Source organism: Hetaerina americana, unplaced genomic scaffold (assembly GCF_022747635.1).
Source record: "Hetaerina americana unplaced genomic scaffold, ioHetAmer1.1.p SCAF_9, whole genome shotgun sequence".
Lineage (NCBI taxonomy): Eukaryota > Metazoa > Arthropoda > Insecta > Odonata > Calopterygidae > Hetaerina > Hetaerina americana.
In genome coordinates, this window is record NW_027287538.1 from 45,590,396 (window position 1) to 45,606,955 (window position 16,560).

Consider the following 16,560-nt stretch of genomic DNA (forward strand, 5'->3'; position numbering starts at 1 on the left):
GAGGGGGAACACACACGACGATGAGCGTTCGGAGAGACCGTCTGTCATTACAGACCAACTGGTGAGCACAGTTGACGAATTCGTGAGGAACGATCGGCGCGTCACAATTGATGACATCTGTGAGCATTTTCCCAATGTTTCTCGAACAATTGTTCATGAAATTGTTAAACACCATCTGCATTATGCAAAAAATTGTGCAAGATGGGTCCCTCGCGTATCTCAATGAGCTGGCGGCGAAGGACTATGCAGCAGGAATACAGAAACTTGTCACACGTTATGACAAATGCCTTAATTTGCTTGGAGATTATGTTGAGAAGTAGTTTAAAGTATCCTCTTTCAAATAAAATTTTTTATGTTTGTTAATATTTACTTTTGTGTCTTTATTTCACGAACGGGTACTACTTTCCGGATGACCCTCGTATTTAAATAGAAGCTCACATAATAGAACAGGTGGAACAGTTCATCTATCTCGGAAGTGTTTTGGTCATGGCCGAAATACTCAAAGTTGTGGGCACATGAGAAGAAGCATTAAGTTAGGCAAATAAGCTCTCCCTGGAAGGGAATTAATGACGGGGATATTGAGTAAGAATGTTAGGAAAAGACTCTTCAAAACTTTGTATGTGGTTTTTTCTGGTGAGGAAACACAGTTGATGAAGTAAGATGATAGGTATAGTTGCGAGTAGAGACAAGATTGTTGGGAGAAATCCAAAGGAGGCAGGGAAGGTGAATGCAGGGCATTTTGATTGAGGATAAGATTTTGAGAACTGTGATAGAGGGGAGAATGTGAGGCAAATGAGGAAGGGATAGGGATAGGATAGAGATGTTGTATGAAATGAGGGGAGGAAGGAAGTATACAGAGTTGAAATGAATATTATTGTAGAATAGGATGCTGGGTTGTTTTTTAGGATAGACAAAGAAAAGTAGGTGGATGAAGTCTGTGTCCATCCAAAACCTACATAAACAGTAGAATACCCTTTATAATGGTAATATATTTTCATTTTTAAAATTTTAATAATTAATTTCAAAGCAGATTTTTTGAATAAGTGGAAAGATCCTCATATTCTAAGCCCTAAACCCAACAGTAATCGACCCAAAGGTTATTTCCTGATCTTCTTGTATCATGTGTACTCTCTACGAGGGTGGTTCAATAAGTACCCGTGTTTGACGACTAAGGGCGTTCCTGAGGGAAGTTTATGTTATCATCGTGTGCTGCCATCTATTGAACGACGGTGAAACACATTTCAGACTGATTTAAAGGTTATTTTGGATTTGGCAGCCATTTGAGTAAGACGTGTTTCGTAATTTTCGATAAGATGGAAAAAGAGAAGTATCATTTGGTAATTCGCTTTTTGTTTTTAGATGGGAAGAAATGCCAGGAGATAAAAGTAAAGTTGGATGCTGTTTATGGGGACACTTCGCCATCTATGACCACAGTTCAATATTGGTTCAACGAATTTAAATGTGGGCGAACATCTGTTTTTGATGAGAAGCGACCAGGATGCCCGGCAGACGTGGTTACCATGGAAATCATTCAAAAAGTCCACGACATGATTCTCGCTGATCGACGAACGAAAGTTCGCGAAATAGCAGAGGCCGTGGGTGTGTCGACCGGAACGGCAATTAATATTTTACATGATAAGTTGGCGATGAAAAAATTGTTGGCCTGATGGGTACCGCGATTGCTCATGGTGGACAACAAGCTTATCCGGCTGTCAACTTCATGAACTGCATGAACTACGTTATGAATTGCTTTCGCACCCCCGTCTTCACCCGATCTGGCTCCCTGCGTCTTTTTCTTATTCCCTAACATGAATAAATGGCTCGCAGGAAAAAAAATTAGCCCATTCGAGGAAGTCATCGCCGAGACAGAGGCGTATTTTGGAGAGTTCGACAAATCCTATTTTTTGGAGTGGGTAAAAAAATGGCTGGAACGTTGGGAGAAGTGTATCTTTCTAAAAGGGGACTATGTTGAAAACAAAAATGTTTTTGAAAAAATGGTTTCTTCATTTCTAACACGGGTACTTATTGAACCACCCTCGTATAATGTAAATCATAGTTATCAGTATGAGGTTTGGTGTGATAGGTGCGGGCAACACTCATATAATAAGCTCAATATTGTGCCAAATTTACTCTTCAGGAGATTAAGTGGGGGCAGACCCTTTTCCTGTGCTGCCTGTGGTTTCCCAAGAAGTTCTGGTACCCAAAAAATCATACAGCTTGGATGAAGCTGAGGATGGCACATGAAATTCACAAATTGACAGGGTACTGGGGCCAGTTCATGATCTGAGTATGTATTTACAATCTATTAAATCTAATTTCAATCTGACTATTTATATTTTGAGAATGGGTTTGAAGGAATATCTCTTGGTTCCAGCTATTAACAAATCACATCTACTTGAAATAGTTAACATTATATTTTCTCATTAACTGAGTACTAAATTCCGCCTGCAAACCAGAAACATTCTAAATTCATTTGAGTCCTTCTCCAATCATGGTTTTTTTTAACAAAAAAGCATCAATTAAAAAATCACATTCTAAACATTCTGTTAACTCAAATAATAATGGATATCAACGAATGAAAGAGTAACCGATAAATGATGTAAAAAGTTAAAAATCCACTACAAAATACTGCTAGGAAATGAATTCAACTCATTGGCTACATTTTGAAGAACAAGCCCTAATGAAAGCAGTTAGAAATTAAATGATACTGAAAGAAATGGCAAGAAAAAACTAAGAATGAAGCAGAAAATAAAGAGGTTATGCCTAGGGAAATATTTGATTCAAGGTGAGTAGGGGACAATATCAATCCTTATATTATGAATATCTAATGATACATGTATTACATATTATTTATGATGGTGTCTTCAAATTTTATCCCCAGATAAACTTATTATAAATATTTATCTGAAAAATGTATAAACCTATATAAAAATTATATCACCACAAAAATAAAAGATAAGTAATTTTGCAAGAAAAACTTTAATGTATCTATTTCAGTCCACTGGGCAAATTTCTACCCAAATGACAATATACCCATGGAAAATAAATCTTTCGGTGCCATGAAATTAATTCTCTAGACTTGAATTAACTACCAAAAGTGACATGAGATTTGAACACTTTCAAATCAAATCACAATCTTTAAAATCTGATGTCAATATATACTTCTACTTCAGTAGACAACCTAAAAGTTGGTTTGATATGTGAGGGCTGAGCTCAGCTAGCAATAAACACAATGGTGCGTGAAATTCACACATCAGGTTAATAAAGGAGGGAGGGTCAGTTCCTCTCCCTCTGCTGCCAATAGTTTCCAAGGAAGATCTGGCACCCAAAATATCACACAGCTTGAAGCTGAGCATGCCCAGAAGCATCCTTGGGGATTGAACCCAGACCTTGCAGTCAGTTGTCCCTTGATCTACCCACTGGACTACCACATACCCCAATGTAAATATATAAAATTAACAAATTTCTAGAGAACCATAAAGGAACTTACACATGAATGTTGATACTATAGATATATTGCCACTTTGTTGTAAAGATATACATAGATGATGGCTTCAGTATAATTTTTGGGCATACAGCACCATGGTGAATTATATTGAAGTGCACTGGAAACATGTGAATTAAAAACACAAACCTTCTCCTGTACACCCAGCCACGTATTGACTTCTGTAGAATGAGTATCTTGCGAGTCAACACTCGATCTCTCTCCTGTTCTAAGAACAGGTCATGGGCATCCTTCAGGAAGACTTTTGAGTGACCAAGCTGGTAGTCTGGCCCTCGTCCCAAAACAGCCGCGCAAATACGTGTGGTGGCAACTCGACAGTCAGTCTGTGAACAAAATAACATTGATTGTTGGTTGCACTACAAGGAAGGATGACATCAAAGAGTTTTAACATCGAATTTTAACATTGAACCCAAATAACTACATAAATATTAATATTCTAAATATTCTCCAAAGAAATCTGATTACATAATTAATAATAATGGAAAATAGAAATAAAGAAAAATGAGAAATTCTTTTCACTATTTATTATTCAATTTGACTGACTATGAGACCAAAGATGAACTAAGGTTATTCTTATATAATAATCTATACATACCATACGCTCAAAGCTGATATAAGGGAATATTGGGGGTTAGAAATTGCTTGGCATTTTACATTCCTCACATTAAACCAATAACTTGAAAATAAATTAAGTACTGCTTTAACTTTAATGATCATATTGATTTAGGCTAGGTTTTATAATGTCTTCTCAAATTTAAGGCTAGCTTTAACCCCTGGTTAAGGTCAAAACTAAGTTTCATGACAACTAGTGACGCTCGAAACTGAATGTTAAATGGTTCAATAAATGGCAGATTATGTAACAATTATTATCAGGTAATCTACCGGTTAAGGTAGGTTTTTGGATGGACACAGCTACTAAACAAATATTTTGTGGCTCCTAACAAAACACAAAATCCAGCATCCTCCTCTAAATCATGTCCCTCTTCATTTCAGAGTACTTCCTTCCTCCCCTCATCCCATCCAACATCCCTATCCTTTTAACTATGATTCTAATGTTCAAATTCATTAATAAGCAGGAGTAGTAGTATTTAGGGGAGGCGACCAACAGCTGAGGTCATTTGCGCCATAGGGGATGGACAGGAAAGGATGAAGGGTGGAGAGAAACCCAGTGTCGGCATTAGCCTACTCTTTACGAAAGGCGCCAAGGGGTCCGCAGCTTAACGTCCCATCCGACGGACGGCGTACTCACTCAAAGTGCCCTCCACAAAGCACCTCAAGTAGGGATCGAGATACCTCTGAAAAATATTCAAAAGCACCGGGATTTGAACCCGGGCCCTCTGGGTGGGAAGCCAGTACGATAGCCCCCACACCATCTCAATCCCCCGATTTAAGAATTATGAAATATTAAATATAATTACTTTTTTAAGAATTAGATCCAGTCGTTTACATTTGAATAAATATCCAGTTTCATGAGATGCTACCTAATCTGAAGGAACTAACAGATGAAACTAAAACATAAAAGTACTTTTTACCTTATGTGATGGTGGGACACCAGAGATGAGAAAGCGATATCTTTCCACAAACTCCTTAAATGTGTGGCGAATTGGGTAGCCAGCCCTCCTAATCCGAATAGTTTCCATCATTCCAGAATACCGCAGTTGGCGACAGCATAGTCCCCTGTCAAACATCTGGAAAAAACAGTAAAAAAAAGGGAAAATATTAACATCAACTTTGTATTGGTTTCATTAAATTTCTCCATTATTACTATCAAAGAGGAATATTTTAAAATATTTATGGATTGAATGTAAAATGAATGAAACAAGTATTTTTTCAGCAAAATTTAGGGATGACCATGAGATTTGGTGGTGAGGAGGTTTAGTTTATGATGCAAACTAAATCTTAAAAATATGGAAGGGGTCAGGAGAAAAAAAATTTTGACTTTTTTACTGAAGAAAAAAAATGCCACCTAATTTTTAAGTTTTGAAAAAAAATGCAGTTAAAGAATTATTGCATTCATTAAATGATGATGCTTGTCATTTTGTATGACAAATACAAAATTTTTATTATTATTTATCATTATATCATTGCTTCTAACGTGAAAACACTGTAAAATTCATATTGATTTTTAACATTGGTACAGTTCATGAATAATTAAAAAATACAAACAGAAAAATATATGAAAAGATTATACATGGGAATGAGAGGGGCTGATTTTAATTCGGAAGTGAGATATCTCTCTACAAATGAATTAAAGGATTCAACGTGATAATTCTGCTAAATACAATTTACACTAATTTTCCACATATGGCTTATTATTCATTCAAAATATGATGCCATAATAATAGCAAAAAGGTGGATTTGATTTTTGGGGACGAGGGAATGTAGATAGGGCAAATATATTAGTTTGATAAGGTAAGTCATGGTTTACAGGTGGACTGGTAACTCAGCAAATAAATAAAACATTCAGCAAACTAGTTAAACTAAAAAAAAAACTTCAATTTCATCACCATTGGTTTCTTGAATTCATTCGGCTTGATGCACCGGACAAAGAATGGCTGGCAGGCTCCCAATGCACGCATCAATGAGTCAAGGGACTTTTTAAATTGCGTGGAAAGGGTAGGAGCTCGCTTCCTTGTTTCCGAGCCCATCCCAACATCCTCGTGGAATAAGATTTGCAGGAAACGATTGCTGGACACATGTATCAGTTGAAGTAGGTCAGCACTGAACGTATCCCTGTTCTTTTCCAGAAACCCTATATTCGAGAGAGTAATAGAGAGGGCAAAATTAACATGCATACATTCTGATTCTCTACATCACAACATGCCCATTTGGTGCCATGAATAAACCTTACCTCTTGTGTCATAAAACACAACTCCAGCGAAGTGATTCAGACCAAATGATGTATTGAGATCTGATTTGGGCTTCAGGTAGTTCCTATGGCTTCCATGTGTCTTATGCAGCTTGGCCAACATTGTCTGATCTGTGCCCTGAAATTTCACGCATGCAAATCAGTCAACTTTGACAAAGAATATATGCATTGCAGATTGCTGCACTCATCTGGATTATGTAAAATTTGCTCGTGAAACAACCAATCCAAAATTTATTTGACAAGGATGATATATAGTCACTAGATGATAGCTTGACTATCACTTAATGGCTAAATTCAAAATAATACTGATAAAGGATTCCCTACATAATGTCCCGAATAATAAGATGAAAGGATAAGACCAGAATAATAGTATACAGGGAGAAGATGAGGTCACACAAAATGTGTGATGCATAAAAAACAATCATAATCATTTATAAAAAACATGAATGATATCATTAACATAAAAAGAAGTTATCAATTCACTTCACCGTGTTCAATATGGTGAAAATCATTATTCACCATTAGAATTTTGAGAGTTGGTCAAATATATAGTCAGATGATGGAAAGTAGAACTTTTCTGGGTGCCAGGTCATAAGGGTAAAACCAGAAATAAGATGACAGAGAAACTGGCACAAGAAGAAGCAATTAGAGAACTTAGCCCAATCATATCACCAATGCCTTCAAGTGGAATGTAGAGAGAATGATCCAGGACTCTTGAGAATTGACACACCATGAAAGGCTTAAAGGCAAGCCAAAGCCCATATTTCTGGGCCAAGATCAAACTACACCAAAAACTTCACATAATTTGACCCAGGTCAACCAAGAATGATAGTGGGGATGTTAACTGGCCACTATCGAGTGAAGAGGCACCTATAATCCACTGGAGATGAAGGACTCTCCGAGGCGTAGATGGTGTAAGGAGCCATTGCCAGGATATGAAATCCTTGCTTTGGCCTTATTCTTGGAGCCTATGGAAGTTTGGGACTTCCCCATAAGGGATACACTGGCCTTAAGTAAGATCAAAGTATTTTGGAAATAAAGACATCAGGGTGGTTTATGCAATGGATAAATAGGTCTAAGTTCCTTATGACCCTAAATGTCCTTCACCAACTTTATATCTATTTATCTATCACCATGTCCTGCAATGAGAATTCAGGACTAATGACAAACAGTATGCAGTGTATTTGGTGTATCTGTGGTTGATTTTAGGCTACTGACTGAGTTCAAATTCCAGGTGATACCTTAGCAATACTGATAACTCGGTTCCCTTCCACAGTTTTAAGTTGTGCCATTTTTTGGTTACTTGGAGGAAAACTGATTGATGGCAGAGGAAAAGGAATTGACCCCCTTCCCTCCCTGTCCCCTGAATGCTTTAATTTCACATGGCCTAGAGATTAATTCAGGGGGAGTTGTACCCAACCCTATCAATATCAAAATGAACATTTGTGCCTTTCAAGGTGATTATAATGATTTGATTAGAGTAATATCGTACTGAAACGTTTCTCTGCATTGAATAAAATCTAGACCTCTCTCGTATTTACTCCACAGTGAAAGTGATATTGTTAATCATGAAGGAAACCGAGTGATGAGGCAGGGTGGTCGTTGATTTCATGATTTCCTATTACTGACTTTTCTGACAAACATGCCATCCTTTTTCCTGAATTTCCCCCTTCCCCCAGTATTTGGAATCAGATTGGGTATTACCTGATGATGACATCCAACGTCCAAACCTAGGTTGTATTTTCATTAAGTTTGAGTGGAATTACCAAGTTACTTCTTTCATTTAAATATCCTTAATTTACTTTGAGGGGGATTAATACTTTTGAATGCATCGCAACTATTTTTATCAGGTAATATCTTTTTTCATCCTATTATCTTTACAAACAAATCAGATAGATGAATTATTTTAGATTAGATTATATGTATTCATAGCATGATAATGGCAGTTTTATTAAATGAAGAATAAAATATATCTTTCCACTGTCCTTTAGATACATTTAGATACATTTAGATACATTTAGATACTTTAGATACACACTGTCCTTTGAAGATACATTGTATTCTTCATTTAATAAACATGATTTTCAACAAAGTTGAGCTGGGAACTATTGAATAATGGCAGTTTTTTTATATCTATATAAGTGCTAAGGAAGTTATAAATTACATTCAGGGTCTGTTGTGGTAAATACCTTGCGGAGAATGTTTTCAGTTCATTAAAAACATGCATAGGTTTATTATCAAACTATTCAAAATACCATTAATAGCTCAGGAAATGTTTTGAAAATAGAGAGACTTACTTTGGGGAAACGTGATTCTTCATCAATCAAAGCCATAATGTTTAGCTGTTTAGTTGCAATTAGGTCCAAAGCATCTTGATTATCTACAAATTCAATGTGCTGCCAACTTATACCTTCAACATTGTATTCTTCTTGCTCCAATTTAAAAATATGCTGAACAAAAAACTGCTGAAGGTTCTCATTGGCAAAGTTTATACAAAACTGCTCAAAACTGAAAATATAAAATATGATTCATACATCAACAAAGAACAAAATAATTAGCATCAATCAGATATTAGCAATTAAATCCATCAATAAGATAATGTCATTTTAATGCAAACCTGTTTGTGTCAAAGTTTTCAAATCCAAAAATGTCAAGTACTCCAATAGCAGTACGAGCAGCTGCTTTGGGTTTATAAATGGCATTGTTAATTTTATTTACAATGAGTATGAACAAACGGCCATATATACCCTTTACAAAAGCATCTCTAACATCTATTGACTGTTCCCTGGATAATGTTGAAACCTGGTAGAAGAGAAATTTAATTTAATATCACATTAGTTGCAGAAATATGCTTAATATTATAGAATGTATTAAACAATGTAAATAGTCGGAAAGGAGAAGTCAAGACCCATATGAATTCAAACTTTCTTATTTGAAAAATTCCTACATAACATAAAAAGAATACAAGAATGAGTAACATTATAAAGATGAGGATCAATTCCAAAGGGTCCCAAAATCCAAACATTTCGATAAGTAAGTTATTATATATCATCATCACAATCATTTGCATTTACCAGAAAATATGCAGTTAAACGATTAAAATTTTTCTTGCAAAAATATCATGAATCATTTGCTCAGAAGTCTCCATATTTCCAATTTTACTTTCAAAAATCAAATACATCCAGTGTTTCATAACAATTCAGTTTTTAATTAAGCTATTAATAGAACCTACCACTGTGGCTGGAGAATTTGTAATTTAAACTCCAAAAGTTAAGAAAACCTTACAACAAATTGAAATAGTTGCTTGTTTCATCCAGGTGCTCCTTTCAGGAAGTTTTGAATGTTAACCAAGTTAATTTCTGATGGAGCCGATATGTATGAGTTAAACTGTTAAATGATACTGCATTTCATAACTAAAGGCTGTCTCAATCAGGCCAAGTTTTTGTACAAATCACATAAAATAATCACCGAAATGCAGACTTGTTCATGAGAATGGTAAAATAAAGACTTTAGGATTGATAATGGTATTTCCTCTTCAAGTTGTATGCAACTCATAAACAAAGTTAGTGCAGAGTAAAGGCATGCTTGTTTATAATAAAAGAGTAATACAGTGCTAGGTATGACAATATAAAAAAATGCCACACAAATATATTTATATTTGTAAAGCAATGTTGGTAAATAAATTTATATGCATTATTGTGGAATTGTTGTCCATTGTCATAGCTCACACTGCTTTACTCTTTTGTTATAAACAAGCATGCCTTCACTCTATACTCACTTCTGTTAAGTAGTTGCAGGAGTTAGAATAAAGATACATAACATGAAAATCTGAATTCCCAGAGGACAAATGCCATGACTTTTACAACAGCAAAGTTAGGAGATGTGACTATATTTTTTCCTAAGTGGCCATAAGCAATTTTTTCAAAGTTTCAGCATGTGGAGGGATGTCACGAGATCAGGTGTGTACAAGTTATCTTGAAATATAAAAACACAAAATTTGAATGGAAACTTGGCTGATGTGATGGGGTCTTAATACAGTTTGTTGCATTGATCAGAAGATTTTACTTACCACTGTCTCACCATGGGCAAATATTGTTTTTCGAGTTAAAGCATCAATAAGATGCTGCTTGGGTACACCTAATAATGTTGCCACTCTAACAACATTACTATGATCAGGTATTTCTGTGGCATCCAAATTATCTGTAATTCAAAAATGATATAATGTAGTCCTTCATCTGCTATCAACTGGGTGGGTTATATCGTACTTATAAATATTATAAAATCAAATCAATAAAAGTTGTAAAACATTTTAGTAATTTATTATGTAGTAGACATAATCAAGGAAACTATATCACACATACCATTAATTTCATGGGATAAATTTACAACATTGAGGTAGTGGGAATTGACTGGATGTAGTTACCCCACATAATCGTTTAGGTATAGGTATTGAAGTACAGAAGAATAAACATTTCACAAAAAAATAAGTAAACTATAGGCTGTGCAGTGTCGAAGAACCCTACAGCATACCTTTACAGCATAACCAAATTCTACCTCAGTATTTGATGGTTACTGAAATTTGGTCATTGGAAGACAATGTGATATTTCAAGAACATAGTAATGATAATACATTATTCATTTTGTTAAATGGTACAACCATATTACATGCCGTCAATATAAATATCGTTTACATGTAATATATAAACATACATTCTTAAATGTGATGACGATTGTCACAAAAGAATTCCTCAATTGAGTGAAGTGGGTTAGCACATAACCAGGTACAGTGTACAGGTATACCCTATACTGGAAATTCGGGATGGAGTCTTATTTCAACTGAGTGGGCAGACCATAGCAAGATTTGTTTAACATGTAGGGAATGACCCCCATAGCTCAAGACCATTATTCAAATTACATTGAAAGAAGGCATGGTAAAGCATTAAACGATACTCATTTGAAATGAGGAAGTTGAGCTTTCTTAACATATAAACAGATTAACTCAGTTTAATACAGATCTGACTGATGTCGCTCTCCCAGTTAAGTTTTGTATCCATATAATTTCCTAATATTTTAGCAGTTTTAATTTCAGTTATTTTTGATTCAAGATTGCATACAAAATGCGAGGTTTTCTCAGTATTTAAACGTAAATTATTAATATCAAATCATTCCTTAGCCTGTCTTTGGGCAGTGCTAGATAATGCCTTGCATCTTTGAGATGTTGACAGTTTATCAGAAAAGTGGTGTGATCAGCATTAAAAACAGATTTAGATTTCATATTACAGGGCAAATCATTAATCATGATTATTGAACAGTATTGGGCCAAGCACAGAGCCCTGTGGGACACCACAATTTACCTTAAGAGCTGCAGACCAACAGCCATCAAGTTCAAGTTCCACCAATTGGTGGTGATCATCCAAATATGACTTCATTATTTTCAGTGCAACTCCCTTAACACCATAATATTCTAGCTTTGATAGTAATATTGGATGATTAACACAGTTGAAAGCCTTACTATGATCACATTTTATCACAGAGACTGATTCCCTCTTCTCAAATGATTCAATGACAATTAACTATGGACCTCACAGACATTATTTTAGATTTTCCAGATCTAAAGCCATACTGTGATTTGGAAAACAGATTTGATGACTCAAAAAAATCACATATTTGATCTTTATTTATAGCTTAAAAATATTTACCTAAACCAGGGGCTACGGAAATGGGGCAGCAATAGTTAAATCATCTTTACCACCTTTCTTATAGACAGGTACTGTTTTGAAATATTTTGGAGCTATTATAAAATCCCCTGTCTCAAAACATACGTCAAGTAACATACCTAATGGTTCTGCAATGAACACAATAATTTAAATGATTTTGGAGGAAGATTTTGCAGCATATTGCCAATATTGGCAGCATCAAATTTTTCAGAGAAAAAATTGTTTTCAAAAGCTTTTAAGAAAAAAATGTTTAAAATTTCAGGGGTAAAAGAAAGATTTTCTTCAGCATTACTATGATCAACTTCTTCATTGATTACTCTCCATGCTGCCTTTTGTTCATTTTTTGCATTGCAAATAAAATCTTAATATGCTTTATTTTTTGCCGACCTAATTGAGTCATAATGCTCCCTTTTGTATCGCAAGTAAGTCTCTTTGTTATGCAGGCTTCCACTGAATTTGTAAGGGTGGTAATGACTAAGTTAATCATTTCTAAGACCTAATAACTCCTCAGCATTCTACAGATTATTTTTAGCTTTAGTGAACTCACAATTCAGTACTTTTTTTAGGAAAGTAACATTCAAAAATGTCTAGGAAATTACCAAGTAACATCAATAAAGAGAACTGAACCAAAATGCAAACTCTATAAACACAATATTAATTAAAATAAAAGAAGGTTATTTTACACATTGCTTTTAAGAAAAATATTCTATTTGAAGGGTAATGCCGACCAAGAGATAAGGAGCTTTCTTGATTTCATCAACTAAAAAGAAAAGTCACCAAATGAACCATTTAACTTTCCAATCATTAAAAAAATACAACAAAGCAAGGTTTTTCAATAATCAAAATGATCACCGAGATATGTATCTTCCCCAAAATGTAATCTAGAAGGAAGAAATGAATCAATATTGATGGCTATGGGAAATGGTCAACTTTACCAAGATTTATTTTTATTTATTTATCGACTGAATTGGGCGAGGTTGAGACTAATAGTCCCTTCTTCCACCTCCTACATTACAGACATTCAATTGAAGACAATCATATACAACCAAGCCCTAGATGGAGGGAAATCCACCTAGGTGGGAATCGAACCCGCGACTTTTGGGTTGGTGGGCGAGGACGTTACCCCGTTGCCACCAAGGCCGGCAAGATTTACCATGTAGGAAAGAGGGCGCTCAAGGAGAGAAATGGGGAAATAATCATGTTCAGGTCTAAAATTAAGCAGCAATTTTACTACAGAGAAAATATGGCTAGCATGTTCAAGTGTGTTTGCTGTGCCTGGGGTACTATGGGAACAAATAATCACATTGAGGAATAATGAGAGTAGACTAGCAATGTAGTAATAGCTATTGACTTCCATTCCATTAGGTTATATCACCACAGATATCATCATAAGCACATATTCAGAGATTGAAAAACATAATGAAACATATCAGGATGGATTGACAACAAAAGCCCTATCTGATTCCTAACCCATCCTCACTTGCCTAATGTTTTCTCCTCTATCACAGTCTTAAGGATTCCATTGCCAATCAATATGCTCTGCACCCCATCTTTCCTGCCTCCTTTTGATTAATCCCAAAAATTCCTTCTCCTTCCACACAATGCCTAATTCTTCCTTGTTTGTTTTCCTTCTCATCCACTTCACCTTCTCCATCCATCTCCAAACCAACATTTCAAAAGCCTCAAAATTAATGCTTATCATCTTGTCTCAATGACCATGTTTCTGCACCATACAAAACCAACCCATTCCAAAGCTTTCACGAGTATTTTCTTAATATTCTTGCTCAATATTCCTGTCATCAATTCCCTCCTCTTTGTGAAAGCTTCTTTGTCTAACGCAATTGTTCTACTTCTGCCCCAAATAATTTTAACATTTTGGTCCAGGATGCTGCTAAGATAGGCAAACTGATATACTCTCTCTAGTTTTTGCCATCCTATTTCAATGTTTAATTCTTTGACTTATGACACCACTACTTTAATGTATATTTGATTTGGCTTTCCTCTTTCTAAAAAAAACAACATAACCTTCATTTGTTTACCATTATTCTCATTCCAAACCTATCACACTGACATACAAATGCACTCGGCAATTCATGTAATCTCTTGGCTAAGAGACAAACTTAAGCTCAATCATTAGTAGACCTAACTGATTTTATTAATTCTCCACTGGATTTAATTCCTATTTCCAGTTGTTCCAATGCCTCTTTTAAAATTACCTCAACATACACACTCCATATTCCCCTATTAGTGACCTCATAATTGCTATGACATCAAGTTAGTCTCTCAATATCCTGAGCTCAAACAATCCTCTTATTGACGATCATCAGAAACACTTTAACTGGATATGAAATCGAACTTGTTGCCCTAATGCCATAGGATATAGATGTAGATATGGGGAAGAAAACTAAATACACTGGAAAGTAGGATGGGAATCCAAGCCATGAGTGAGATAAAAAAATCGAATACCTAGAAAAATGTTTTACATTAGTCGCATTTAAACACTGAGCTATTGCTGCTGAAGAAAACTTTGCAAAACAAACAAAGAAGTACTACAGGGACAACCATTTTTGATTCCTATTTTTCATGCGAATATAATCAGATTCTTCCAACATGGAAATAGATATATGAATTTCATAAATTGATTAGTGAGGGAGATGATTCGGATTCTTATAATACCTATAGTAGTTGCTTTATGCCTTATGTTTCCAGCATGGAGAAGAGCTGCCAGCAGCTGTAATATATCCAATATTTCCTGGTCAGAGAAAAGTAAAACTTTCATGGCCGAACGGATGTCCGCAAACTCTGCAGCATCATCACGGCCCTCACATGTTATGCTTCCACCCTGAAATATAAAAAAAATGGATAAACATGAGAAAATGTGTAGCAGACATTTAAGAATATTTCAGTAAGTAACTATCTAAGAAAATAATTTTCATTCCAAATTTATTCTATACATCCTGTGCAACAATCTCCAGAAAACAAATATACACGTACCCCAATTTTATTGTCATAGATCTTTTTATATTCATCGAACCTGCTATGAAATTTTACTCAAAATTTAAAATGCTATCTCTTCCAATTTTGCTATTATTACTGTTTTCCTCATTAAGTTTCCCTGGAGTATTAAATTAGATTAATGCTTCAGTCATAGCATGTAGTCCAGTCAATATAAAACTTGTCTACTAGCCAGGGGACCCTAGTCTTGTTCTGGGTGATGCCTCTGGGCTGGTGATACTTACAGCTATGTGAACTAATGAGAAAGAATGAATTAGGTTACTTTTTTGAGTGAACTAAAGGCAATGCAAGAACTAGTTGCTGTAATGTTTGTTTTTCTATCATATGGAATGAAATCTAGCTCACACTTATACCACACCTGTTGATTAAAGTCAGAGCATTATGGGGAGTTACAGAATGAATGTCCTAACTATCATTTTTCTTGACAGGTTTTAACAAAATGTTTGCATAATTCATGCACTAATGAAATGCCAAACTGTGTAAGCTCTTTAGCTGGGAAATAGACTAAATAAAATATGTATACTATAATATATATATATATATATATATATATATATATATATATATATATATATTCTATATATAATACATAGGTATAATGGGAGGTTACCTCATATAAAACTAAGTACATTTTAGCAGAAATAGATGATAGATGTTTACATTGTGATACTTTGTAGAGTTAAATAACTTCCCAATTGCTTCATGAATTACACAGGTAAAATGAAGGTTTACAAAAGAAAAACAAATCACATACCCCCGTGAGATATTTGTAATGTGATGCATCATCTAATTGAAGCCTGTGCTTTTCCTCCCTGGACAGGCCAGCCAGCATGCAATAGAAGATATGATAGTTCCGTTCATTAACATTCTGAGACACAATACGAGACTTCTCCAAAAGATACTGTTCAATCTTGGCACCTTCGATCACACCTTCACGATTGAAATGGATGTCGATATATTTTCCGAATCGTGAGGAGTTGTCATTCCTGACAGTTTTTGCATTTCCAAATGCTGGAAGGAGAGAAGATCAATAATTAATAATCAAAAAATTAATTAAAGCACATGGATCTAATATTTACCAACAGGATGAGAAAATCTTGAAATAAAGGTCATTCAATTTCCTTCAGATAGGAATCATTGACTTGAGAGTTCCAATTCAATGTGTTATCTTTCAAATAGGTAGACAAGTGTGAAAAAGTTTTCCTGACAGATTTACATACTTTTTCTATTAAATACAGCTGTATATATATATACATACATACATATATAAATATATATATATATATATATATATATATATATATATATATATATATATATACAATATATAATCTTCGAAATGGAACGCTCTTTGGTGACGCACAAATATATAAAAACACAGAATCTGAAGACGACAGCCGAGCCGTTAAAACGTCAAATAACATATTGTGAGTGTCCTTTCTTTGTGTCTGTAT

General features: G+C 34.9%; 1 protein-coding gene across 1 annotated transcript in view; it reads right to left on the reverse strand.

Moving 5' to 3' along the window:
* ck (myosin-VIIa ck) overlaps nucleotides 1-16,560 on the reverse strand; it is a 327,005-nt gene that overhangs the window by 72,848 nt on the left and 237,597 nt on the right. Inside the window, exons 7-15 of the mRNA XM_071597488.1 lie at nucleotides 15,861-16,117; nucleotides 14,768-14,933; nucleotides 10,444-10,574; nucleotides 8,992-9,176; nucleotides 8,672-8,882; nucleotides 6,357-6,492; nucleotides 6,013-6,257; nucleotides 5,038-5,193; nucleotides 3,635-3,828 (exon numbers count right to left, since the gene is read on the reverse strand). Of these exons, the coding sequence (XP_071453589.1) occupies nucleotides 3,635-3,828; nucleotides 5,038-5,193; nucleotides 6,013-6,257; nucleotides 6,357-6,492; nucleotides 8,672-8,882; nucleotides 8,992-9,176; nucleotides 10,444-10,574; nucleotides 14,768-14,933; nucleotides 15,861-16,117 (1,681 nt within the window). The remainder of the gene's footprint in view (nucleotides 1-3,634; nucleotides 3,829-5,037; nucleotides 5,194-6,012; nucleotides 6,258-6,356; nucleotides 6,493-8,671; nucleotides 8,883-8,991; nucleotides 9,177-10,443; nucleotides 10,575-14,767; nucleotides 14,934-15,860; nucleotides 16,118-16,560) is intronic.